This window comes from Rhodotorula paludigena (genome assembly GCF_050403205.1).
Source record: "Rhodotorula paludigena JCM10292 DNA, Rt_paludigena_JCM10292v1_ctg17, whole genome shotgun sequence".
Taxonomy (NCBI): Eukaryota; Fungi; Basidiomycota; class Microbotryomycetes; order Sporidiobolales; family Sporidiobolaceae; genus Rhodotorula; species Rhodotorula paludigena.
Window position 1 is genome coordinate 104,663 of NW_027481441.1, and position 24,360 is coordinate 129,022.

A 24,360-nucleotide genomic window follows, 5' to 3' on the forward strand; every position below is an offset into this window, starting at 1 on the left:
GGGAAACCAGACGACAGGGAACAACGTGCGCGGACTCGCTCTCACTATCACCAGAGCGACTCACGCCGTCGCCTTGCGCCGCGTCCTGCTCGCGCCCTGCTCCTTGCCCTCCTCGCGCCCGTCGTGCGCCGCGCCATCCGACTTTGCGCCGCCCGGGCCGTTCTCCTCGGCCGCAAAGTCCGTCTCAAAGGCGTGCTTGAGACCGCGCGAGTAGTAGTGCGCAGGCTCGCCGCCATTGACAACAGAGGCGGTGACGAGGACGTAGCGGATCGACTTCGCGGTTCGATAGGGTTGTCGTCAGCGTTATCGCAACCGACCGGATCAACGCGCTTCTCCGTCTCCCGAACAGCGATTCATTCTGGACTGAATAAGACGCACCGACTGCGGCGCCTCGTACATGCTGTCGAGGAGGACGTTCTCGGTGATGCGGCGCAACCCGCGCGCACCGGTCTGCTTCTGCACGGCGAGGGCGGCGATGGCGCGCAGAGCCGGGGTCGTAAAGCTGCGATGCGAGCGAGTGTACAGTCAGCACAACCCGACAGACTGGGAAGCAAAGCCGGGCGAGCGAGCGCAAGACTCGGTAGCAGCCCGCGAGGATTTCGAACGCACCGCAGCTCGACACCGCTGGCGGAGAAAAGCTCGCAATACTGCTTGACGAGCGCGTTCTTCGGCTCGGTCAGCACGCGCAGGAGGTCCTGCTCCGTGAGCGAGCGCAGCGCGGCCGTGATCGGAAGTCGGCCGATGAGCTCAGGGATGAGGCCGAAAGACGCCAGGTCGGACGGCTCGCACTGGTCCAGCAGGTGCGAGAGATCGGGCTGCTTGCCGCCCGCTGCACCGGCTGCTCCAGCGCCTCCACCGAGGTAAGTCGAAGGATGTTGAGGCGAGAAGGGCGCGACAGGCGCGGCGCTAGAGGCGTGGTGCGCAGTCGAGGGTGAGGGGGCGATGCGGGCGGTAAAGCCCATCGAGCCTTTGGCGATGCGGGCCTGGATGATTTTCTCGAGGCCGACGCTATGAAACGATTGTGTCAGCCGTATTTGACCACCTGAACGGCGAAGTATCCCGCCGCCCGACCAGATAAGGGAGCATGAACGCACAAAGCGCCGGCCACAATGAAAAGAATGTTGGTCGTGTCAACCATGACTGCCTCACGCGCTGTGCAGAGATGTCATCAGCGCTTGTCCCTGATGGGAGTGCGACCCGCAGAAAGGACGCACAAGGCCCCCTCCTGAACGGCCCAAACATCCCGCCTCCGCCTCCTCCGCTGTACCCGTGCTCGCTCGCATTGACGACCGTCCCTTCGAGCAGCTTAAGGAGTGCCTGCTGCACGCCCTCGCCGCCGACATCGCGCGTGACGCCACCAGCTGACGAGATCTTGTCGATCTCGTCGATGAACACAATCCTGTTGGGCGACGCAGCGCAGGAAACTGTCAACATCGGAAGAATTAGGGGAAGTGGAAGACAGACGTACCCATGTCCAGCCTTCTCGACGTCCCCATCAGCCGCTTCGACCAGTCTCGCCACGCAGTTCTCGACATCCTCGCCGACATAGCCCGCGCTCGTCATGCCTGTCGCCTCAACCGAGACGAACGGGACGTCGAGCGCCTGTGCGAGCGTGCGCGCGAGAAGCGACTTGCCGACGCCCGTCGGGCCGAGAAGGAGCACGTTCGACTTTTCGAAGAGGGGCAGGTGTTTGTGCGACGAGCGGGGAGGCGGGCGGGTTGAGCCGGAGACTTGGCCGAGGAAGTCAGTCAGAATGTCAGAGGGCGAGGGTGATGCTTCGTTGACGGGAGGGCGGTCGGATGCGCCGGATGAGCCGGACGAAGCGGCAGCGTCGGAAGAAGATGCGGTGGACTCCGACGGCTTCTCGTCCACGATGTAGATCTCCGGCATGCGGTTGTACAGCGTCGGGTCCTTCCGCATCGCCTCGTCGTCCAGGGGCGTCGTCACCTGGAAGAAGGCGAGCTCGCCGGACCCTGTTCGGAAGTATCGCGTAGTCGAGTGCGCGTCTTCGCTATGCGGCGATCGTCGCCGCCGTGATGTTCTGGGCTTGTCACCCTCCGCTGGCTCCTTCGCGCCGGCCTCCGCCTGACCTGCGCCCGTCTCGTCCGTCTCGTCCTTCTTTCCCTCCCCAGTCGACGACGACCCCTTTCTCCCGCTTCGCGGCTTGGGCTTGACATCCGCGACATGCGGTTCAGCCGAGGGCAGTCCCGCACGCCCAATGACCATGTCGATCTGCCGCCGCTCGTCGGCAGTAAGCGATTCGGGCTCGATGGGAGTCCAACCGGACGTTGGGAAGGGAAGAATGGCGCCGAGCGGGTGCTGCGGTGCCGATCGTGCGGATTCGTCCTCATTCTGCGAGTTCAGGTGCTGCAGTCGGGCGTAGTGATTGTAGACCCTGGCAGCGAGAGGGAGTCAGCCGGATTGCAAGTGGGGGAGAGCAGGCGAAGAGGGAGCGTACGCGACCGCCAACACCTTCTTTGCGCGCTGCTGCCCGACGACGTACTCGTCGAGATGCTTGACGAGCTGCACGCCTTGCCGTCAGCTTGCATGGTGGCGTTGCGAGCGCAGACGGACGCACCTCGCGGGGACTCGGCTGTCGCGCAGCCTGCATCGCGTCCTTCTTTGTCCGGCCAGAACCACCTGCGCCTGTGCTAGGCACGTGCCCGCCGCTCCCGCCGCCGCCCGTGCGCGCCAGAGCCGTCGCGAAGTGGTGCGTGGGGATTTGCCCTCGCGGGCGACGCATCGCTCGCTTGAAGGGGTTGCCCGGACGCGATAGAGGTGGCGTGCGGGCAGATCGCGACGCCGAGAGGGGCAGGCCAGCTACTGGTCGCTTCAAAGACGCCAACATCGCGGCGACGGGACGACAGTGGAGGGGAAGGAGCCGATGGGGGCGGAGACGATGGACGGACTCGCTCTCAATAGACAGGCTGGGCCAGCGAAGAGGGTCGACAACGTGATGCATTGAAGATGGACGAGGCCACCAGGAAATCGAAAGGAACATAAATACCGCGAGGGAGGAGGGAGGCAAGAAGGTGCACAACAACCTTGCGGAGGTCAGAGCGGTAATAAATAAAAGGCACTGCTGGGTAGATCGTGTGGTCTGAAAATGCTTGGTATGCGTGTGTGAGGTGTCGAAGAAACGCGAATGGCGAGAAAGGGAGGGGTGGGACTGTGGGGAAGGGGTTGCTATCGGCAATTACTGGCCGACGCTCGAAGAGGGTAAGCAAAGCGTGACGCTTGCGCTCAGCCGAGCTACTTCGACGCCTTGAGTTTGCGTGCGCGCTGTCGAGGTGCCTTCTTTGCGCCGCCGCCGGCCTTGGCCGACGACCCGATAGTCGACGTTGCACCATTGCCGTCCTCGTCCGTGACGTCGCGTAGGAAGATCTTGAACGTCTTGAGGACTGTCAAAGAAGTGAACGAGGTCAGCGGAGGTGTGCACGGGGAAAAAGCGAGAGACAGGGCGTACATTCGTTCGGAATGTGGATCTGGCGAGTCGGCGGGAACACGGTCAAGTCCGTTTCGGGCTTTTCTTTGACGTAGTCCTGCGATGCTGCCCGTGAGCATGTTATGCAGATCCGCGGAGACGGGCGAGGTGCACACACCTCGAGGAAAACGAAGCTACGGCGACTCAAGCTCTGCGTCATGCGCGAGTCGGCCTTGAACGGCGTGATCCCCCACATGCACCACGGGTTAGGAAGCGGCGGCTCGCCGTGCTCGCGCCGGACGGCGTTCTCCGAGCGCAAATCGCTTCGAATCCGCTTGACCGCCTCGTCGATGAGAATCGTCGTCGCGTCGAAGGCGTCTCCGGCGATGGCCCCTGCAACGGTCTCGACATTAGTACTGGTGGTGTGCGCCAGGCGTTGAAATGAGCGGGGCATACAAGGCATGGTGACGGCGACGAAGATGGCGCCGGTTTTGAGCTGCGAAGGCGAGAAGAGTCAGTCCTCGCACCCGACCGCAGCAGCGAAGCATAGCGCACGTCGTGCTCTACGAGAACAAAGCCCGAGACCTCCTTCTCCATCGGATCGAGCGGCTCGGGCGGTTCGGGCCGCGGCGGAGCGCCCGGCTTGGGCTTCGACCGCCTGCGGTGCGGCGTGCTCGTCTGCAGCCCGACGTAGCGACGCATGCCCGTTGTCGACTCGACGTCGACGCTCATGAGCGGCTTGAGCAAGCTCCAACCGTCAACCGTGAGCTTCTCGCATTGGGCGTACGTCGTCGCGAGGCCATCTCCGCGCTCGAGCATCTCGGGGCGCGCCTGCGTCCGCATGCGCGTGTTGTAGTACAGAAGGCGGCAGCGCGTCTCGAGCGCTTCGAGCTTGGCCGGGTTGAGCTCGGTCACGCGCACAATGTCGTACTCGATGTCGCTCAAGGGAGGGTTGCGGGCGTGGCTGAGCGTGCAGGTGCGGCGATTCGCGGGGAAGAGCTCTGCATTTATCCGCTCATTAGTGACACGCTCGGAAGATAGAGGCGAGAGACGCACCCTTGCAACGCCAGCGTCCGGGCGTCAACCTCCCGCCTCCTCCACCGCAGTCCGAGCACGGCTTGTATTTGTCGAGGCACGAAGCGCAGATGACCTCGACCGTGAAGCTCGGTATCGATCCTTGCGACAGGGACGAGACGGACCCGGCTCCAATGACGCGGTCGCACACGTCGCACGTGAGGGCCTGCTTGCGCAGGTGTGCTGGCAGGCCCTTGCTTGTCTCTTCGGGCGGAAGGAGGAGGCGCGAGTCGGACCCTGTCGGCGGAACGACGAGATCCCCTGGTGTACCGTAGGAAGAGCTGGCATCGGCACTGCCGCGATCGCCCTCGAGATAGTCGACCGCGCCAGAGAAAGAATCCTTGAAGGTCGCGCGATCGTGCTCGAACGGCTGCGCGAGCGAGCTCGGCGATTCAATATGCGTACTCAGCGCCGGTGAGACGCCGCGCTCGCCCTGGTGCGCATCGATGGCCGACGGACGGACCTCGATTGAAGCGGCGACGTCGGCTTGCCACGCACGCTCCTCGAGGCGGTCCTGCCGCGCCTTTGCCGCGTCGTGGCCCTCGTGCTCTTCGAGCGGCAAACAGTCTAGGCACGAGTAGTCGAGACGGGGCGTCCACCCCGTCAAGTCCGTCCCGCGCATGATGACCTTCGCGCGCTGCAGCCCGCACATGGAGCACACGGCGGGTACCTCTGCAGCGCGTGCCTTGCCCTTCGACTGTCCCGAGGCGGCGACGGCGTATGTAACGCCATAAGCCGACTGAACGAGCTGCTTGCCTGTCGAGGCGGGTTCCCGCGCAGGGTTGAATGCGAGGATCGGCGCCGACGAGCGGTGCATGGCACGCTCGTTCGACGCTTGCTGCAAGCGTGGGATCGTCTCGGGGCGAATGGGCGGAGGAAGCGAGCCGGACCGGCTCGACGTCGGGAGCGGATTGCGGTAGGAAGGAATCGCAGCTGGCTCTGCCGCGAACGGATAATTCTGCGGCGTGCTGTCCGCCGAGATGGAATGACGAGTCGAGTGCGCGGCGGAAGAGGGGAAATAATCCGAGGCAGGAGAGTAAGCCGCATTCTCGCCGGCCTGCGACGTGACTTTCGCCTCGTGGAAGAAGGGCGGCCCAGCGCGGCTCGTCGATGCGGCGGGCGTAGAAGTCGACGGCAAAGGCAGCGAGGAGGTCGTCATCGGACGCGCGGCGTGCAGAGCGGGAGAGGACCGCAGATAAATGTTGGCGTACGGTGCCGGCGGCTCCTGCGCGGCATCGGGCGCACGCGATTTCATCGAGTAGGCAAGCGAATCGCCAGAGAAAAAGGGTCGACTCGACATCGGCTCGACGGCGGGTACGGGCGGGACGATCCATGACGATTGCGCCGGAGGAGGGGCAGGGCGAAGCGGATTCGCCAGTGCCGTCGAGCTGTTTGACAACAGAGTCGGGCGATAGATACTCTCGCGGCGCAGGGGCGAGGGCTCGAAAGGCGGAGCAGACGAGGTGGCCCAGCTCGGAGGTAGCGAGACGGGCGGGAGAGAGGCCGGAAGAGACGGCTGCGAGTCGTGATACGACATGAGCATCTCGCTCGGCGCAACCGAGCTTGGCGGAAGAGTGTGCGGTCTGGCAAGTGATGAGATCGGAGAGTAGGAAGAGGACGTCGAAGGGCCGGCGGACGAGGGTGTGCTCGAGGAGAACGAGCTCTGGCGACTATGTTCCGCCGAGAGGTACATCGGTTGCGGCACTGACGCGTACCGGGGCGCGAGCGACGACCCGACATGCGACTCATACGTGTACTGCGTCTGCTGTGGCGGCGCGGACGCGTTCGGCGCGTCGTAGTACGAGTGCGCGAAGGTGGGAGCGGACGTTGCCGAGTGCGACAGGTCGCCGTGTCCCGCGCTGTATGAGCCCGGCCTTGCCCGGTACTGCCAGCCGTCAGGGCTCGCTACCTGCGCGCTCGAGTGCCCGCTCGGGACACGCTTGGTGCGCGGAGGAAAGGGCGGAATTGCCGCCCTCTCTGCCGCGTGCGCCTCGTCCCAGCCGCGTTTTCGGGACAAAACTCCGCCCGCCGCATTCTCCTCGCCGTAGTACGGTGGCCCGGCCGTGCTGGTCGGCACGGGCGGGGCACTGGAGGAATTGGATGCGGGCGGGAAAGACGGAATCGGGTCGATCGGGGCGGTGAGGGTGTCGAACGAAGGGCGATGCGAGTCGGGGAAGGTGTAGCCGTACGCTGCGCCGGTCGCGCTGTAATTTGCGTTACTCTGCGGCAGTCAAGTCGGGGTCAGCGCGCAGGCGTCCTGGTCCTGCAGGGATCGTCGTGAGAACTGGAAGGACCGCGAGGAACGCACCTCGACGGTCCTCGCCGCGCGTTCTGGCGGGCCAGCAGCGTCGTAACCGGCCCAGTAGCCCTGTTCGTGGCTCGGCGCAGGCCCGGCGTGCGTATTGAGCCCGAGACTCGAAGGCGCAACGAGCCCTCCTCGGCTTCCTCCACCTCCTCCTGCGTGCGGCAGGTGCGCCGGTGGAGGGACCCACGACTGCGCGTGCATTGTGCGACACAGCGCCCAGCCCTAGCGAGAGACTCTACTGCGCGCGTCGAGGTTCGGCAAACGACGCTCGGTAGCAGCGAATTCAGAACACTCGTCAACGACGGAGGCGGTGAAAGAGACTTCGCGAGGAACCGCAGGTCCCCGCCGATTCCGCCGGCGAGCCGCGCGGTCGCCCAGGGACACAAAGCTGGGGAAATCTGTCACGTGCCTGTGCCCCGGCTCGCCCGCTCATCTCGCCCGATCTTTCAATTTCAACGGTTCGTCGCACCTGCACCTGTTCAAGCTACCTACCGGCATGACAGCAGAGGCTTTCGCTTGCAACTTTCAGTGCCGCTCGAGTCTCTGCCTCCAGGTCAGCACCCCGAGGCACTCGTCCAGCGTCTGGGACTCCTTCCGCTCGCGTTTCCGAGACTCTCTCGGACCTCACTGAACAGGCCTTTGGTTCTGAACCGAATCTGACGACAGTGTCTGTTTCGAGGTCGTGGTGCTCACGTGTAGAGTCGGCATAGACAGGGGTCGATCGTGTTCATTGAGGGCGTGGTCCTCGTCGTGTGGGCACGTACAGGTCGACTGAGGTCGGGGATAAAGCCTCGTGTGGTGTAGCATACGTGCTCAATATTGCTGCGGGCGGTGGACATCCATCGACTGCGTAGCGCAAGCAAAGGAAAAGGTCAGCGAAATGTCCACATTGCGCGTGGAATCAAGGCGATCGCTCGCGCGATTGAGCGCACCTTCCGAATCGCCTCGTACGGGTCGTCCATCCCGCCGTATGCACCGCCATGCCCGCCGCCGTGTAGGTCGTCGTACCCCTGGTCCGCAAACGGATCGCGCACGCCCTGGTCCATCGCGCCCGCTCCTCCCGCACCGCCGCCCACGCGCCCATACCCACTCGCCGTGCCCGGCTCGTCAAACAGCCGCTGCCCGTCGTGGCTTTGGCGATACCCGCCGAGGTCCGTCATGCCCGCCGCCCCTGGCGGGGCATATCCGCCCTCGAACGACGGGCGCGCCCACGCTTCTTCGTCGTCTTGCGGGAACTGAGCGCCCACTCCGCTCGCGCCAGGAGGTACGAAGCCGGTCGTGCGCGGGTTGCGGCGGATGTTGTAGAAGACGAGAAGCGTGAGGGCGAGGGAACCGGTCCAGGCGACTTCAGCAGACACGGATGCGAGGGTCAGCGAGCTTTGTAGAACGAGCGCGGAGAGGCTCCACGCACAGAAGTTGAGCCAGAAGAACGCCGCTCCCGCGCGCTTGTCGCGGCAAAACCCGCCGAGCGTGTCCGTGTAGCCCTCCGTCTCGGCGTGCGCATCTTTCGATGCATCCTTGCACCCTCCAACGTTGGCCGAGATGGTCGTGACGAGCGCCAGAACAAGCTGCAGAGCTGCCTGGAAAGCGTTGAGGATAACGGCGATGCGGACCTGCTTCAGACCCCGCTCGAGCGGGCGCAGGAAGCGGATCTTGTCGGCGAGCATGAAGGTCGCAACTGCAGGAGCAGGTCGAGCATCAGGCAACGTCGCGTCGGCGCAATGAACGTAATGGAAGACGCACGGACGAGTCCGCCATGCAGGAGCGCCTCGATAGCGACAACGAGCGACAGCCCGACTCGCCCGCTCACGCCGACATCCCACTTGTTCTGGAAGGACGCTTGTGCGATGAAGATACAGAGGAGAACGAAAGGCTGTGGAGTCCGCAAAGTCAGAAGTGTCTGTCAGGGCGAGAAGACGAGCAACGTACGAAGAGCGTCTCGAGGATGCGCAGCACGGTACCGATGGGCGAACTGCCGTCCTGCGGTGGAGCGACTCCTCGTCCGTAACTGTCAGAGCGTACTTGAACAGCGCAAGGAGACTCACATCGTCGTCGAAGAGCCCTCCCGGTGTGATCCTCCTCGTCCCGCCGCCTCTCGCAGCGCCCCTCTCGCCCGTGAGCACCTCGCCGTCCGCCTTTCCTTCTATCCCGACCGCGCTGAAGGCTCCCGAGTGCGATTTGGTCATGCCTGTCGAGGCTGCGAGGGTCGAGAGGCCTGCGCGCGGAAAGGAGACGGGAGGGACGGGGTCGGCATCGACGGCTTACGGGACAGGCAGCGGTGTACATGGGCGCCAGATACCCTCTGAGCGGTCCTGTGCCCGGCCCAGGTGGCTGGGAGCGCCTCCGAGCCAGCGAGGTCGTCCTGTTCGCTCGTCCGTTCGCTCGGGCGGTGCACGCTCCGCCGACCCGCAAGAACTCAAGGAGCGTGACGAGCACTTACCTGGTACCCGGTCGAGCAAGCCCATCGTGTTGAGAAAGCACAGGTTCGAGGCGGAAGGAGGGAGTGAAGCCGCGCAGTCGAACTTCCACAAACGCGCGCGTCGCGAGGAGGCGGTGCAAGGTCTCGCAATTTCTAACTCGCGGCAGCGCACGGCCCAGGCGAGGCAGACTGCACACTCTGTGTACATTTCACGCATAGCGGAACGCCAAGACTACCGAGCGAGCGCCCGTTCAGCGCCGCCGCCCGCTCTCGCGGATCGCAGCCAACCGCGCTGCGTGTCCTGGCGGGAGCACGACGCGCCGTGCGCCCGACTGGCGCACCTCCTCCGGCCCAAAGCCCGGTACGCGAATGTTGTACGAACGCTCTGCGGGCGTGCGAGGAAGGCGTGAGCAAGTGCGAGAGCAGCGCGAAGGGCAAGCGTCAACGCACCGAGATGCAGCGCGAGGTCCTTGACCTCGAGGCGATCCGACTTGCGGTGCTTGGCGAGCTGGCACCCAAAGCGCGTGACCGAGTCGATGAACTCGTCGCAGATCTCGAGGAGAAGCTGTAGCGGATGACGCAGAGCGGAACTGTCAGCACTGAGTCCCACAGAGACTGGCAACGGATCGACGAAAGGCACGACGCACGTCCTCGACCTCGTCGCTGAGCCGCTCCTCCGGGTCGACCGCTTCGACAAGCTCGCGGATCTTGCGCTTGCTGACCGTGCGCCCCTTCGAATCGTCCGGCCTGTTGTCCTTGTTCGGGAGCGCCTCGATCTTGCCGCCCGCACCTCCCGCGCCGCCCGCACCGCCAAACGCGTCGCTGCCGATCGTCGGAGGCTTGGTAATGGCCGGCGTGGCGATCGAAGGGTTGTTGGCCAACCCGCCCGAGATGGTCGGGCGCGGCGCCTGGAAGGCTTCGGGCGCCGGAGCCTGCACCGACAGCGTCGACGAGATGCCGCCCATGCCCGGTGCGGCGAGGCCCGCCGCGCCCGAGAACTGCTGCTGCTGCCCTTGCGCGCCGCCGGGCGTCCCCGCCTGCCCCGGCTGCATTCCCGCCGCCTTCTGCTGGTTCGCGACCGCCTGCGCCTGCGCCATGGCCTGCGCGCGCGCGAGCGCCTCCTGCTGCGCCTGCGCCTGCTGCGCCGCCTGCTGCTGGTTGAGCGCCATCGCGTCGGCCTGCTGCTTCTTCGTCAGCTTCTTGCCCGCCGCCGCCGCCGCCTGTGCCGCCTGCGCCGCCGCCTGCTGCTGCGGCGTCAGCTGCGGGATGAGCTTGCCCGACGGGCTCGCGCCCGCGCCGATGGCGGGAAGCGCGCCGCCCGCCATCGACGGCGACTGGCGCAGGCCCGCGGCGCCTCCGCCAGGCGGGACGAGCCCCGCCTGAGCGCCGCCGCCCGGCGTGCCGGGGAACCCGGCGGGGCTCGCCGTGCGGAACTGGCCGTTGGCCTGCTGCTGAGCCTGCTGCTGGGCCTGCTGCGCCGCCTGGATCTTGCGCTCCATCGCCTGTCGCTGCGCCTCCTGCAGGTTGGCGAGGTTGAGGTTGCCCGCCTGCGCCTGGGCCTGCGCCGCCGCTGCCGCCTGCGCCGCCGCCTGTGCCGCGGCGGGATTGTTTGCGGCCGGCCCGCCCTGCTGCTGTTGTTGGGCCTGCTGGGCCTGCTGCTGCGCCTGCGCGGCAAGGAGCATCTTGACGACGCGCGACAGGTTCGTGCGCGCGTTGTCGAGTTCGGCCTGCATCTTGGCGCGCTGCTCGTCGTTGACGTCGGGGCGCGCGAGGAGCGCCTCGATGTGGTGCACACGGTTCCGCAGCTGCTGCACCGCCTGCGTCGCGTTCTGCTCATTCGGCGCTTGCGCCGTCCCGCCTGGTTGCTGCTGCTGCGGGAGGCCCTGCGCCGGACGAGGAGGCTGCTGCATCTGCGGCGGAACCTGCTGCATCTGCTGAGGGTGCTGCTGCTGCTGATACTGCTGCTGCTGTTGCGCTGTGAGAGATCGAAGGAGCGTGAGAGACCGTCCGATCACAATCGGCGGTGCTCGATTACGACAGCGCACGACCGATAGTGCATGGAGCGCCCACTCACCCTGCGTCCCGTTCTTCATTGCGACCGCCTGCTTGAGCTGCGCCATCTGCTCAGGCGAAAGACGACCGTTCTGCGCGAGAAGCATGACCTGCTGCAAGAACGGCGACTGCTTGTGACCCTGCTGCGGCGGGAAGAGGACGCTCTGCAGGTGCGCGAGCGCGGCGGGAGGGTTGTTGGCGAGGTGAGGAGGGTACAGGTGGTGCACTGCACGGGGGTAGATCAGCAAGGCCGCTGAATAGCGCGCGAGTCGCACGATCCGGCTCACAGACAGCATCAAGGTTCCCCTGCCCCTGGCCTTGTCCCTGCTGCATCTGCTGCTGTTGAGGCGGCGGCTGTTGCTGTTGCTGCTGCTGCCCCGCCCCCGCGCCCTGGTGGAACCCGTTCCGCGCCATCCACTCGGTGATCATGGCGGGCGTGACCTCCTGCCCCGTCTGCTGGCGCGTCTGCCGGATGTGGTCCTGCAGCGCCGCGAGCTGCTGCGGGTTGAGCTGCGCGATGGGCGAGCCCTGGTTCGGCTGCGGCGTGAGCGACTGGGGCGGACGCTGCTGAGCGCGAGGCGGCATGGTGACGGGATGAGAGGGTGGCGGGAAGAAGAGGGAGCACGCGCAGGCGGGCTAAGAGATGACGATGGACCGTTCAGTGGGCGAGTCGGACCTGCCGGAGGGATCAAGCATGTGTGAGTGCGGGTCGTCAGCAGGACGGCTAGGATGCACCGGGACGAAGTGTCACAGGGCCGGTCCGCCCGCGCAGCCCTTCCACTGCGCGCTGTGGACCTTTGCACAGTCCCGCGTCCCTCGCCCACTGCTCGACTGACGTTGCGCATGCGCACGCGAGAGAGCGAGCGGGTCGAGCGAGGGAACGCAACACCAACGTCGCGGCCTGCAGGTGCACCAGAAAGCCGTACAAGCCCTCTTATACGCATTTCCAATCCCCAGTAACCCTGTGAACACCGCTCAAGGGCGTCGAGCCGTGATGCAGTCACGAGCCCTCCTCCCGTTCCCGGCGCCAACGTCGCCCTTCGAGAGGTGGTGCGACTCACCACAGAGCGTATGTACGCCCGAAAGATAGGTCAGACTCTTTTGCGCAGCCGCTCGTGCGATGTGAGGGCGAGTCGAGGCGAGTTGTCGGCGAGGGCGCGACGAGGAGCAATCGAGCGGGCGCAACGCAGCGGGGCGAGTTGGTGCAAGCGCTGGTGGGGCAAGTGCAGCTCTGGCTAGCCCGTGCAAGTGCTTGGTGGCTCTCAAGCGCGAGCGCGGGGCGACGAGTCGGGACCAGCCTGCGTCCTCGCCAAGGTCACCTCCGCGCGCATCCTCGCGACAACCGCGAGCAGCTCGAGTGCGTGCGCAGATCACTTGCGAGGGCTCACAGGACCTCGAAACTGCCGCTCGAATTGCCCCCGCGTTCCCTCGTCCTGTCGTTGGCTTGCTCTTCTGTCGCGTCTCGACCTCGCGTTTCGTGCACGCATTGGCAGCATCCAGACGGTACGTGCGCGAGTCCGTGGGTGCGCTGGTAGTTCGTTCTGACTGCAACAGCCTGCAGAGCCGTCAAGACCTCCACAGTCGCATTCGGCTCCGCCCTTCCCTCAGTCTCCCTTCCCGTCTTTTCCCCTTGCTCGCCCGTCGAGTCCCGCCGCCATGTCACAGCTCGACAGTCCTGCATGCACTGCTTGTGGCAAGACGTGTGCGCTGAGATTTGGGATGCTTGCGTGACCGGATTACCAGGCTGATCCTTGTACCTGAACAGCGGACCAGCTTCCCGCCGGAGCGGCCAAGCGCATGCTGGTATGCTCAAGATGCCAGTCTGATGCTGCGCGACTCGTGCACTACTGCTCGCGGTACGTCTCTCGCCCCCCGCCGTGACGACCTTCTCAATCTGACACCGATTCTCGCGCAGAGACTGCCAAGTGTCGCACTTCCGCGAGCACAAGCCCATCTGCGGGCTCAAGCTGCGCGTGCTCCCCGAGTCGCGCTCGCCCGTTGTGGACCCATCGGCGCCGTTCCAGCCGCCGCCCGCCTTGCTCTTCCAGCTCGCGGCGCTGACGACCCTCCCGCCGTCTGCCTCGCCAACAACGCCGCCGCCCTCGTTCCTCTACTTCCCCTTCTCTCCCGTCGGCGCCTCGTCCTCGTCCGACGTGCCCATGCCTGTCCCGATCTCGCTCCCCGAGGCAACGCGCAACCTCTTCAACGCGCTGTCGGTCGTCGCGTTCCGCTCGGGCAACCCGCTCTCGGTCAACCTCATGTTCTCGCTCCTCATCACCGAGGTCGAGGCGCTCGGCGGCGTCGAGGCGCGCCTCATCGAGCAGCTCAGCGAGGAGTACCGCCTCGACGGCGTGCAGGAGGTCGGCGGCGTCAAGCGCAAGGCGCTCAAGGACATTCTGGAGGAGGAGGACGAACCGACACCGCAAGAACTCGTCGAGGCAATCGGCGGCGAGGGCAACATGGGCATGCTGCGTGCGTCTACAATTCGCTGCACTCCGTCGCCTCACGGCTGCCATCTGGCCTCTGTCTCGATCGAGGTGACGCTGACTCGTTCGACACGCAGTCGAGTGGCAGATGAGCGAGGCGGCCAAGTCGCAAGCACCGCAATGATGATACGGCTGCCAACTCGACCGAACCTCTCGCCTTTCGGTGACCTTGCTCCTTCTTCACGCTCTTGCTTCGCTCGGCTCCCTCTCTCACCGTGCCTTTCGGCGTTGTTCTAAGCGACACATCTCTCGCAAGCATTGCAGGCGCGCTTGAGCCACCAAATTGTCCACCTCGCGGTTCTAGGCCGGCCTCTCGAGTCTCCGTCCTTCCTTTTTCTCAAATTTCGAACCTCCAGTGACTCTACCTTTGTGCTCAGTCCCTCTGTCTGTCGCTACAGGCCTCTCTAATTGCCCTTTGTCCTGTGCTTGCCTAATGAGGCAGTCGCTCGAATTTCGTCCCGCCGACCGTGCGCATGCCTCGCTCTTCCTTCTCCGCATTCTGCGTCGCTGCGCTATGTCCCCCAGCAACGAAGTAATTACTGTCTTTAAATTGGCGGACAAGATGCGACCGTTTCACGACGGTCCTCCTTCTTCCCCGAGGAAGAGGCCTCGGATCGACTCGCCGCGTTCCAGCTGGATTCCACCCACAGGCCTTGCGCAGCCATGCCAGGGGCAGCATCATGAGTTCTTCCGCGCTCATCAACCGGCGGCAAGAGGCGAAGCCGTGCAAGACCGGCTCGCCCAGATTATCCACCACGCGCGACTTCTCGTGGCCGACACTCGCTACAGCTGCACTTTTGAAGAACAGCTGAGGCTCGCCGTCGACCTCGCCGCGGCGACTGGCGTGGCGTACTTTCGCAGCGGCCTGGTCGAACCGCCAGACCTGTTTCCTGAGTTCCTTCGTCGCGGATGGGAGGGCATTGGCTTCGCTCACTTCAAGCCGGACCTAATCAAAGTCAGCCGGATCGACGCCGCCGACGACCATTCTGCGGAAGAACTCGTGTACTCGCTCCAGATCATCGATGTGCACTCGAACGAGCAGCGCAAGCGCGTACGTGCGGATTCGTTGCCTTCGCACCTTCGCACCGCATTAGACTGACTTGCGCGCATTGCACCAGGTCACCGAGCGCGAAAAGTTGAAGCTGCACCTCTACCGCTACTTCCTGTCCCTCATCTTCGACGGTGCCGACTTCCGCCTGTCGCCGGACCTCGCGCGCATCCGCCTGAGCGACACCCTCGCCTCGTGGATTTACACCGGCTGCTACACAAGCGAGTGCAACCTCCCATCCTGCGTCCTCAATCAGCCGCGCCTCGACCCCGATGCCAAGCCCGTCCCGCCGACGTATCTCGCCGTCCTGAACAACTTCGTCGACTCGCAGGTCGAGCGCGAAGTGCCGTACAACCAGGCATGGGTTGAGAAGGTCCTGTACGAAGAGTTTCCGTTAGTCGAGGGATGGAAGAGGCTGTCTCTCCAGGGAGAGCCGGAGGACAACGGCGACGACGTACCGGATATCGGCGGAGAAGGACCCTTCCCCGCAGATGACAAACCGGAGGGCGCTGGTCAACCTCTGGACAATGTTGACGACGACGACGACAAAAAGGACCTTGTGCGCGTCAAGTCTGAGGAGCTCACGGTGGATGAGGCCGTCAACGCGGTTCTTCCCGTCACCCCGACCAGGCAGGCGCCGATCAAGCAGGAGACACAAGAAGAGGTGGTGGACCACCCAGAGCAGGCCGTCGAACTCGTCACGGAGGAGAAGAAAGTGGTCTTTGACGAAGAGGAACATGCCGCGCGCCGGAGGCCTTGTCTGAGGCCGCGCAAAAGGGCGCTGTCGTGACTGCGTCAATACTGGAATGACTTCGACTTCAACCAGTGTCAAGAGGAGAGGCAGGGAAGAGAAGACGAGCGAGACAGGGGAAGGCGACGGTGTACAGATACGAAGAAGACAACAAGAGGCGAGGAAGTGGAAGAGAGGAGCGGTGACAGTCATAGACAGTAGCAAGTACATGGTGATAGGAAAGGGATCAAGGGCCAAGAGTATGAGCGGTGCTGCCGAAAGAGGAGGGACAGACAGGTATCGAGGTAGACACGGTGGCGCTATCGGGCGTGCACGAGCTATCCGCGAATAGCTCAAGCAGTCGAGCCATGGCTGATGGGCTCGTAGCCGTCCTCGCCGGGGACCATGCGGAGTTGGCCAGTAACGCGGGTGAGGAGGAGGACAATGACGACGAAGAGGTTGAGCGCATAGGCGACGACACCCTCGCGCCAAGCGCGGCCTGAGGAGAAGAGAGTCAGTGCGTTATCGACAGATTGCAGCATTGCACAGTGCGTGGGCGAGCTGCGAGCAAGAAAGCCACGCGAATTGACTCACCGAGATGCGCGCCATGCTCAAAGCGCTCGTTGTGGTGGAACTCGTACGCGACCAGACTCGTGCTGACGCACATGCACACCGCCTGGAGCGTCATGAGCCCCGCGACAAGCTTCCACCCGCTGCGCAGCTTGTCGGTGCGGAAGCCGCGCCCGACAGTCGCTGTGCCCCACAGCGTGAGCGAGAGGGCGACAATATTGCCGAGCGCAAAGGCGAGAGACAGTTGGTGCGCGTAGCTGTGCGAGGTCAACAACACCCATCAGCGTGCTAGTCCTTGACACGAGGGACGCAGAACAGCGAGAAGAGCAAGCGCGCACCCTGCCGCGACCCAGTTGTCGCAGAAGCCCCAGCGGTCTTCCGCCTCGTCATCGCCGTCTCCGCCGCTCGTCACGGTCGCCGCCGTCTGACCGGCCGACACCCCGAGAAGCAGGTCGTAGTCCCTCCCGCTCGACTTGCCGCAATCGACACCGCGTTTCGGGAATGGCACACAGCGGGTCGTCTGCGGATCGAGAGAGCTCGTCGTGCACTTTGTGAATAAGCCGTACTGCGTGGAGAGCCGCAGTGGGATGGACGCTGGTGTCGTTTGCTTGATCCTACGGGCCATGAAGGACGTCAGCCTCCTTCGATTGCGCCGACACCAGGAGGTACAAGTCATGAGCTGCAGCCGTGCTGGAGCACAGTACCGGTGCAGCTCAAGACTCGCTCAGAACTGTGCGACTGACCAGCGGACCTGGGCGACCGAGGCGACGTTGAGCGCAGTCGATGTGATGCTGATAGCCAGCGCGACGAGGTACAGCACGAGCAAGCCCTTCATCGCGACTGTTCAATAAGTCTAGGAGCAGCACGAGGGACCGAGAGCAGGAGAAAAGACGAGAGAGTTACGGCGAGGCGATGAGCGAGGTGGGGGTCACGATCGGCTCAATTGCAACGCCCCATGCAGACACGCAGATAGGCGCGACGGCCTCGCTACACACTCACTAGGCCGACGCGAGGCACGGCGATGCAAAAGGCGATGCAGTATGCAAGCTAATCCCTCCCTCTCCGTCTCTCCTGCCGATCCCCTAAGCGCCGACTCACGACCCAAGCGGCTTGACAAGTGTCGGCGCAACGCGCTTCTTCTGCTTCTTGTCCGGTGGCGGCTGCGCACCCTCGGGGACGTCGTCGGCGCCGTCGCGCTTCTTCGACGCGCCTGCGGCTGCGGACGCGGCGGGCGACGAGACGGTCGAAGTGAGGTCGAGGGCGGACGGTTCGCTCTCTGCTCCGGCGGGCTGTGCAGTCGCGGCGGCGGCGGACGAGGAGGACGCGGAAGCCGTGCCAGCGGTGTGCGCAGCGGCCGGCTTGGCAAAGTACGCTTCGAGCGCGCCCTTGTCTTTGCTATCGTCCTTCTCGCCGCTCGGGTCCGCCGGCGCATGCTGCTGCTGGTGCGACACGTGCGCATGTGGAAGGTGCAGGTGCGGATGCTGCGTATGGTACGGCGTGCCGAGCTCGCCCGGCTCGAACGCGACGATCGAGCAGTAGCCGTCTTGCGACGAGATGACGAGTGTCTGGCCGTCCGGAGACCTGTCCGACATAATTCGGTCAATCTACATCCAAGAATCGCATGCGCTAGAGCTACGGAACAAGGTGAGCGAGACACGCACCAGGTCAAGTCGGTGAAAGGCGCGTAGTGCAGGTTGCCGAACATCGCGAGCGGGCCGACCTGCTGCGTGTCGTACAGGTAGACCGAGTCGAGCGTCGCGACGGCGTAGACCATGCGGTACGGGAGGTCGAACAGGCTCTTGGGCTTGCACCCCGCGCCCGCACCCGCACCCGCACCCGCGGCGGCCTTGCCCTTACCCTTCTCGCCCGGGTACAGCGGCACGTCCCTCGTCTCGCTCCCGAGCTCGACGCTCAGCGCGGGCTCCTCGCCCTCGACATCGGCCGCGTCGTCCGCGGCCGCAGAACCGACCTCGCGGAGGTCCCACAGGACGGGGCAGAAGCGGATCCCGATGCTCGTCGTCTTGTGTCCGGGGAGGTGCGCCACGGGTGGGCGCGCGACGTTTGAGCGCGAGTAGATGTAGACGGTTGGGCGGGCCTCGCTCGCCCCGCTCGTCGAAGCGGCGGCCTTGTCCTTCTTGCTCTCCTTCTTGCCGGTCCCCGCGGCAGTGGTCGTCGCGGAAGGCGCGATGGCGTACGGGTCCTCCCACAGCCCGGCGGGAGTGAGGAGCAGACTCCCGTCCGTGCTCCACGTCAGGCGGCGGAAGAACGGCGTAGAGTTAGCGTCGCCGTACAGCTTGATCGTCTCGGTGCGCGTCACCGACTCGTTGACGTTGGCCGCATCCGACGTGCTCGCCGCAGCCCCAGAAGGGCCGGCCGCGTCCTGCGACGAAGACGCCGAAGTGCTCGCCGCCGCGGCACTGGGCGCGACGGGGTTGAGCTTTGGCGAGAGCGGGACCATGACGGCAGGGAGGGGCGCCGGGCTTGGGCTTCTGAGCGGGCGCTGCAGCGCCGCCGAGGACGAAGTGGGCGTCAAGCGCGGGCTCTGGCTCGGCTGGCTCCCGCTCGTGCTCGACCGGCGCGAGTGACTCGACGCCCCGCCTGCCGTCGTCGACCGTGGCGGAGGGTGGTGCGGGATCCCGCTCGGCGGGTCCATCGACGTCGTGATCTCGGTCGCAGCCGCCGTGCTCGACGAGACGTCGCTGCGGATGGACGACGCGCGGTGCGGCAGCGTCGGGCGCGTCACGCTCGTCGAGGCGGCATCGTCGGTCGTCGCAGGATGCGCACTCGTGCCCGCTTCGGCGTTCGCGGGGGGAGCGTTCGACGACGAAGGCGCCGACGCTTTCTTCGCGGCAGCCGTGACGCGCGACAAGCTCGACGAGCGCCTCGCGGCAGCGTGGACCGCCCTCGGGCGCTGCACCTCCATGCGCGAATTCTTGCCGACGGGATGCACTTCGAGCTTGGTCGCGCCAGCCTTGCCCTCGTCGCGCACCTCGTAGACGTGCATGCTCCGGTCTGAAGACTGCGTCGCAATGTACCCGCCGAGCGGGTCCCAGCAGACGCCCTGGACGTAATTCGTGTGCTCGGCGATCTTGTACAGCGGCGAGCCAGAGAGGAGGTCGTAAATCGTCGCGGTGTGGTCGACGCTACCAGCGAGGAGACGGTCGCCCGAAGGGGACCAGGCCAGGTCGTAGATCTCCTTGCCCGACATACTCCTGCGAGTCGGTAATGCGCACCCGTCAGCGCAGTCAGGCAAAGGTGTTACAGCTCCAGACACGCGGAAACCGCGTAGCGAGAGCAGACGAGACACCAACAAAGCGAACGCACCGGATCATCTTGCTCACCCTCCAGCTCTCGCGCTCGTACGCGCGGTCCTCGTCCGTCTCGCCAATCTTCTTGCTGCTCTCACCCGGCACCCAGATTAAGATGTTGCCGTCTGCGCAACTCAGCGTGGATCAGCTTGGGGAGATGCCACGGAGCAGAAGCAGGACAGACGCACCATCGCCGGCGGTTGCGAGTACCTCGCCTGTGTGATGGCATGCTTGTCAGTCAGAGTAGGGCTACAATTTCAAGCGCTAGGACGGGGCAGATACACTGCACAGCCTCCGCGCAGAAGGCCGCTCGACGCCCTGACCGACGTACCATGCGGCGCGAACCTAACGCAGTTGACGACGCCCGTGTGCTGGCTAAGCGTCGCGAGGTAGTCGACCTTGGGGTCGGGATCGGCGAGCTGTTTCGGCAGCTGCGGCGGGGCAGGCTGCTTGCTGGAGGAAGAGGCGGCGGCGGAGGGGTTGGCGGGGAGCGTGAGCGAGGGCGCGGCGGGTGGCGGCCGAGGGGTGACGAGCCAGAGCTGTCAAGCGCCGAGTGTGCGTGTCAGTAGCTCTGCGCAGGACGAATGGCACTCTGCAGTCGCTCGCACGGGACCAGCCCCGGGCCCCACCTCCCGCCATCAAATCGCCAACCGCGCAAGAGGACCGTCGCCCCCGTCCAGGGAGTAGAGAGCACGCTTGCACTCACCCTGACGAGGTTGTCGCCTCCGCAGGTGGCGAGGCGCCAGACCTTGTCGCGGTCTGCGCGGTCGCGGTCGCGGGCCTCCTTCTTCGGGTCGTGCGGCTGTTCGAGGCCGGTGGCGGCGAGCTTGGCATACGGGTGGGCGGGCTTGAGGTGCTGGCTGGGCTGCACGCGGTGGAAGTCGGCCGAGAAGATGGGCCTGCTCGCGACGAGGTGAGCGGGACGACGACGAAGACGAAAGCAGAGGGACCAGGGGCGCACTTGGTGTCGTGCCAGCGGATCTCGAGCGCTTTGCACTTCATCGCAGCAGACGCAGCGCAGGCAGGACCGCGGCGAACAGACGAGCGAAGCGACGACGAAACGGAAGGCGACGGCGACTCGACGCGTCGAGCTCGCGCAGGGCGTGCAGCGGGGCAAGGACAGGGCCTGTGAGATGCTCAGAAGCCTGGCCGAGACAAGCGTGACCGACCAGCAGCTGTGCTGCAGCGAGCCAAGGAGCCTTCCGCAACGAGAGGGGGAAGCGTGCCCTCACCTCCTCAATCTGCTGCGAGCGGCTCAGCGAGCACTACGTAGACCCTATCTGTGATCTCACAGTACCTTGACACCCGGCGCATGGCCATCCTGCGATATGCGAGGTGCGCTCATCGCTCAACGGACGCTCCGTCGTCCTTTGCGCTGTCTCCGCCTCGCCGCAGCCTCAGTCTGCCACAATGCCGCCTCGCCGTGAGTCACTGCGTCCCTGCAGACACCTGCGTGGACGAGCGGCGCTCGCTCGGGCTCTCTCTGCCGCGCCGAGGTCTGCACGAGGACAACCTTCGCTCCGGCTCGACGACACGGCTGGCACAGCACCGCTGCGGACGAGACAGCTTGGTCGAGTGTCCAGTTCATGCACAGCAGCTATGTGCATTCGGAGGGACCGCTGGCTCCCGCTTTCACGCTCGCGGGCGCCTTCCCGAGCTCGTCGTCCCCCGTCGCCCTCGCCAGTCACGACATCTAGCCACATTGAGAGCCTGTCGAACTGACGCTGTGTCTATCGCTGCAACGCAGGCGCTCGCTCCGGCTCTGTCACTTCGACTACCAGCGCCGCTACCGGCCCCCTTCGCCGCTCCTCCCGCCCGTCTATCGTCCCTCCGCCCGTCACCGCGCCCAAGAACCCGGGCACGCCTTCGCGAAAGCAGGCCACGACCGCCAACGGCCGCCGTCGCCGCGCGAGCAGCGTCGTCAGCGACCTCAGCGAGGACGAAGACGACTCGGACGAGGACGGCGAGGAGACGGCCACGTCGACGGGGTCCAAGAAGCGCAAGGCGTCGTCGTCGTCTGCGCGCAGCGGCGCCAAGGCGTCCCGCGGATCCGGCGGCAAGCGCGTCGTCAAGCCCAAGCCCGTGCGCGCGCCCATCAAGGGGATCAACGCCCTCCCGACGCGCTTTGCGGCCTTCCCGCCGTTCGCCGCCTTTGCCGACAGCTTTGCCGTCCCCGAGCTCCCCGCTCCCGAAAATGCCCCGCGCACCGTCTTTGTCTTTGGTGCGGGCGACATGGGCCAGCACGGGCTCGGGACCGACTCGACCGTGCTGGACGAGATCAAGCGCCCGCGGAGGCACGTCGGGTTCGAGGAGTGGATCGAGGGGGGCGAGAAGGGCTGGGAGGGCGGCGTCGCGGACCTCGTGTGCGGCGGGATGCACACGCTCGCGATCAACAACGAGGGAAAGGTCTACTCGTGGGGGTGCGTCGTGACGGTCCTTCCTGCACTCGTTCCGCTGCTCCAGCGTGTCCCGTGCTGCATCTGCAGTGTCCCAATCCGATGCTGACTCTGAGGTCTCGCAGCGTCAACGACCACGCCGCTCTCGGGCGCGTGACCAACAAGCCCGACGTCGAGTCGGAGGAGCTCGAGTCGCGCCCGATGGAGGTCGAGCAGCTCGGGTCGGACCTCCAGCCGTTCAAGGCGGTGCGCGTCGCGGCGGGCGACAGCGTCTCGCTCGCAATCAGCGAGAACGGCGAGGTTCGCGCCTGGGGTAGTTTCCGCGTACGTTCACTTCCCCTTGTGCGGATCGTCGCTCACAATCGCGCGAGTGCTGATCTCCGCCCGGAATGCGTCTGCAGTCTGCCGAGGGTCTCCTCGGGTTCGACGGCAGCGCAAACTCGAGCAAGACGCAGCTCGTCCCGCAGGCGCTCCGCAACCTCGACAAGCACACCATCGTCCAGATCGCCTGCGGCGACGACCACTTCCTCGCGCTCACGAGCACCGGCCTCGTCTTCGCGTGCGGAAACGGCGAGCAGCACCAGCTCGGGCGCAAGATCATTCAGCGTGCGTTGCGCTCACCCTGTCTTCCTTCCTCGTTACTTCGGTTGAGCGAAGACTCATCGAACATGCTCACGCAGGCCACAAGGAGCACGGCCTGACGCCTGAGCGCCTCGCGCTCAAGAACATTGTTCTCGTCGGCGCCGGCTCGTACGGCTCGTTCGCCGTCGACACGAAGGGTGAGGTCTATGCCTGGGGCCTCAACACGTTCAACCACACGGGTGTCTCGGACGAGGACGGCGGCTGGGAGGAGGTCATCGTCACACCGACCATCGTCCGCGCACTCTCGCCCTCTGCGCACGGTGGCGCGCGCGTCGTCCAAATCGCTGGCGGCACGCACCACACGCTCTTCCTCTTCTCGAACGGCGAGGTGTGGGCCGTCGGGCGCACGGACGGACACGAGGTCGGTCTCGCCGACTCGCACGCCGAGATGGCGGACCTCGCCCAGCGCAAAAAGGCCGTCGAGGCCGAGCGCGCCGAGCGGCGGCAAAAGTTCCTCGCCGAGGCGCTCTCGGCCGACGGGCAGACGGTCGTGCGCACCGACGACGAGGGCAACGTCCTCTCGCGCGACGAGGTGCTCGCGCAGGCCGACAAGGAGGCCGAGCGCGGGACCGAGATGCCCAACGAGTGCATCGCGCGCCCGGTCAAGGTCGAGTTCCCGCTCGAGCCCAAGGAGTGGGAGAAGGACGCGGGCCCGGCCGACGTCGACGAAGAGTCGACCGAGGTGCCGCAGATTGTCCAGATCGCGGTCGGCACGCGGCACAGCTTTGCCGTCTCGGCGCGCGGGTACGCCTACTCGTGGGGCGTCAACGCGAGCTCGCAGCTCGGCGTCGGGCCCAACAAGGACGAGGTCGACAAGCCGACGCGCATCATGAACACGGCGCTGAGCAACGTGCGCGTCGTGCGCGTCGAGACGGGCGGGCAGCACTCGGCCATCGTCGGCGTCGACCGCGAGTACGAGGACAAGGCCAAGGCGCGCAAGCAGAAGCGCGACGAGCGCGACGCTGAGGAGCAGAAGAAGCGGGACGAGGCGGACGCCGCAAAGGGCAAGGGCAAGGCGGCCGAGGAGGACCAGCCGAAGGAGAACGGCGATGCGAAGGCCATCGAGGACACCGAGATGGCGGACGACAAGAAGGACGGGGCCGTCGTCGAGAACGGCGCGGCCGAGAACGACGACGAGAAGGCAGACGAGCCGAAGGAGAAGCTCGAGCCGGTCGTCGAGGTCTGAGCGCCTCGCCGACGTAGTCGGAGAGGACTGACTATCACATTGTCGGGTTTGCATGAAACAGCAGCAGGCCGCTTACTCTGCAGGCCTCCCGCCCTGCTCGTCGACTCTGGCCTGTTCGTTCGCGCTTTTCGCTGTCACTGCTTCTTCTCCGCTTTCGGCTTCCGGCTTCCGGCTGTTGAGTCCAGACTTTGAACAAGTCCCGCTGAATGACGAGATCTGCGCTCGCGGGAGCTGTGCATGCGCAATCAAGAGCCTCGACTCCTGGCAGATGCGCAGGCAGATTGCGCACCGTCGCGTGTCCCGCAACCGTATCTCTCGGGTCCGCGACAGCCGAACAATCTGCTGCCTGCTGCGAGCATGCCACGCCGACCCACGGCGATGCTGTTCCTGCAGGAATGGTCCTGGTCCTGGTGCCCAGTGCCTCCAAAGGCGTCCTACATCTGCCCCGCTGCAACGGAGAACAGCGGTCGCAGCAGCTCAGTCTGGTTTCTAGCGAGGTGCTTGATGCGTGTGAGCAGCTCGAGCGTCTTGCGTGACTGAATGAGGGTCTCGAAAGAGCGAGAGGGGGAATAGGCACGCCGTGGCCCGAGTTCGAGGCCCTCGGCCGTCGCCCCCTCTCTCGACCTGCGCCTGCCTCGACCGCAATGCGCTCGTTCCCGGCCTCGTGCACTGCAGATCCCGCCTCGTAGCCACCTGTCTCTAGCTTGTGTGCCTCGCTGG

General features: G+C 65.4%; 9 protein-coding genes across 9 annotated transcripts; 3 read left to right on the forward strand and 6 right to left on the reverse strand.

Moving 5' to 3' along the window:
• Positions 1-60: 60 nt before the first annotated feature.
• JCM10292_001654 (uncharacterized protein) lies at positions 61-2,743 on the reverse strand (the record flags this gene model as incomplete). Its single annotated transcript, XM_076648606.1, has 8 exons — positions 61-273; positions 379-502; positions 610-1,008; positions 1,095-1,152; positions 1,215-1,399; positions 1,469-2,395; positions 2,459-2,523; positions 2,579-2,743. 8 exons carry the CDS (start codon positions 2,741-2,743, stop codon positions 61-63), a joined length of 2,136 nt encoding a protein of 711 aa, XP_076505795.1.
• Positions 2,744-3,252: 509 nt separating this feature from the next.
• JCM10292_001655 (uncharacterized protein) lies at positions 3,253-7,004 on the reverse strand (the record flags this gene model as incomplete). The annotated part of the gene is made up of 7 exons (XM_076648607.1): positions 3,253-3,401; positions 3,467-3,542; positions 3,603-3,817; positions 3,881-3,920; positions 3,980-4,425; positions 4,481-6,719; positions 6,807-7,004. The coding sequence occupies 7 exons, from the start codon at positions 7,002-7,004 to the stop codon at positions 3,253-3,255; spliced, it is 3,363 nt and encodes a 1,120-aa protein (XP_076505796.1).
• Positions 7,005-7,616: 612 nt separating this feature from the next.
• Positions 7,617-9,268, reverse strand: JCM10292_001656 (MARVEL domain-containing protein; the record flags this gene model as incomplete). The annotated part of the gene is made up of 7 exons (XM_076648608.1): positions 7,617-7,649; positions 7,736-8,148; positions 8,215-8,481; positions 8,547-8,676; positions 8,733-8,783; positions 8,849-9,018; positions 9,244-9,268. 7 exons carry the CDS (start codon positions 9,266-9,268, stop codon positions 7,617-7,619), a joined length of 1,089 nt encoding a protein of 362 aa, XP_076505797.1.
• A 205-nt stretch (positions 9,269-9,473) lies between these two features.
• On the reverse strand, positions 9,474-11,859 carry JCM10292_001657 (transcription initiation factor TFIID subunit 12; the record flags this gene model as incomplete). The annotated part of the gene is made up of 5 exons (XM_076648609.1): positions 9,474-9,607; positions 9,673-9,787; positions 9,870-11,197; positions 11,297-11,500; positions 11,562-11,859. 5 exons carry the CDS (start codon positions 11,857-11,859, stop codon positions 9,474-9,476), a joined length of 2,079 nt encoding a protein of 692 aa, XP_076505798.1.
• Positions 11,860-12,930: 1,071 nt separating this feature from the next.
• JCM10292_001658 (zinc finger MYND domain-containing protein) lies at positions 12,931-13,884 on the forward strand (the record flags this gene model as incomplete). The annotated part of the gene is made up of 4 exons (XM_076648610.1): positions 12,931-12,976; positions 13,040-13,130; positions 13,190-13,746; positions 13,838-13,884. The coding sequence occupies 4 exons, from the start codon at positions 12,931-12,933 to the stop codon at positions 13,882-13,884; spliced, it is 741 nt and encodes a 246-aa protein (XP_076505799.1).
• Positions 13,885-14,440: 556 nt separating this feature from the next.
• JCM10292_001659 (uncharacterized protein) lies at positions 14,441-15,598 on the forward strand (the record flags this gene model as incomplete). The annotated part of the gene is made up of 3 exons (XM_076648611.1): positions 14,441-14,484; positions 14,550-14,811; positions 14,879-15,598. The coding sequence occupies 3 exons, from the start codon at positions 14,441-14,443 to the stop codon at positions 15,596-15,598; spliced, it is 1,026 nt and encodes a 341-aa protein (XP_076505800.1).
• Positions 15,599-15,891: 293 nt separating this feature from the next.
• On the reverse strand, positions 15,892-16,943 carry JCM10292_001660 (uncharacterized protein; the record flags this gene model as incomplete). The annotated part of the gene is made up of 4 exons (XM_076648612.1): positions 15,892-16,037; positions 16,133-16,365; positions 16,447-16,722; positions 16,852-16,943. 4 exons carry the CDS (start codon positions 16,941-16,943, stop codon positions 15,892-15,894), a joined length of 747 nt encoding a protein of 248 aa, XP_076505801.1.
• Positions 16,944-17,202: 259 nt separating this feature from the next.
• CAC2 (Cac2p) lies at positions 17,203-20,418 on the reverse strand (the record flags this gene model as incomplete). Its single annotated transcript, XM_076648613.1, has 7 exons — positions 17,203-17,689; positions 17,770-19,320; positions 19,433-19,541; positions 19,605-19,631; positions 19,748-19,955; positions 20,123-20,315; positions 20,378-20,418. 7 exons carry the CDS (start codon positions 20,416-20,418, stop codon positions 17,203-17,205), a joined length of 2,616 nt encoding a protein of 871 aa, XP_076505802.1.
• Positions 20,419-20,826: 408 nt separating this feature from the next.
• JCM10292_001662 (uncharacterized protein) lies at positions 20,827-23,640 on the forward strand (the record flags this gene model as incomplete). Its single annotated transcript, XM_076648614.1, has 5 exons — positions 20,827-20,839; positions 21,164-21,836; positions 21,938-22,136; positions 22,214-22,418; positions 22,493-23,640. 5 exons carry the CDS (start codon positions 20,827-20,829, stop codon positions 23,638-23,640), a joined length of 2,238 nt encoding a protein of 745 aa, XP_076505803.1.
• Positions 23,641-24,360: the final 720 nt, after the last annotated feature.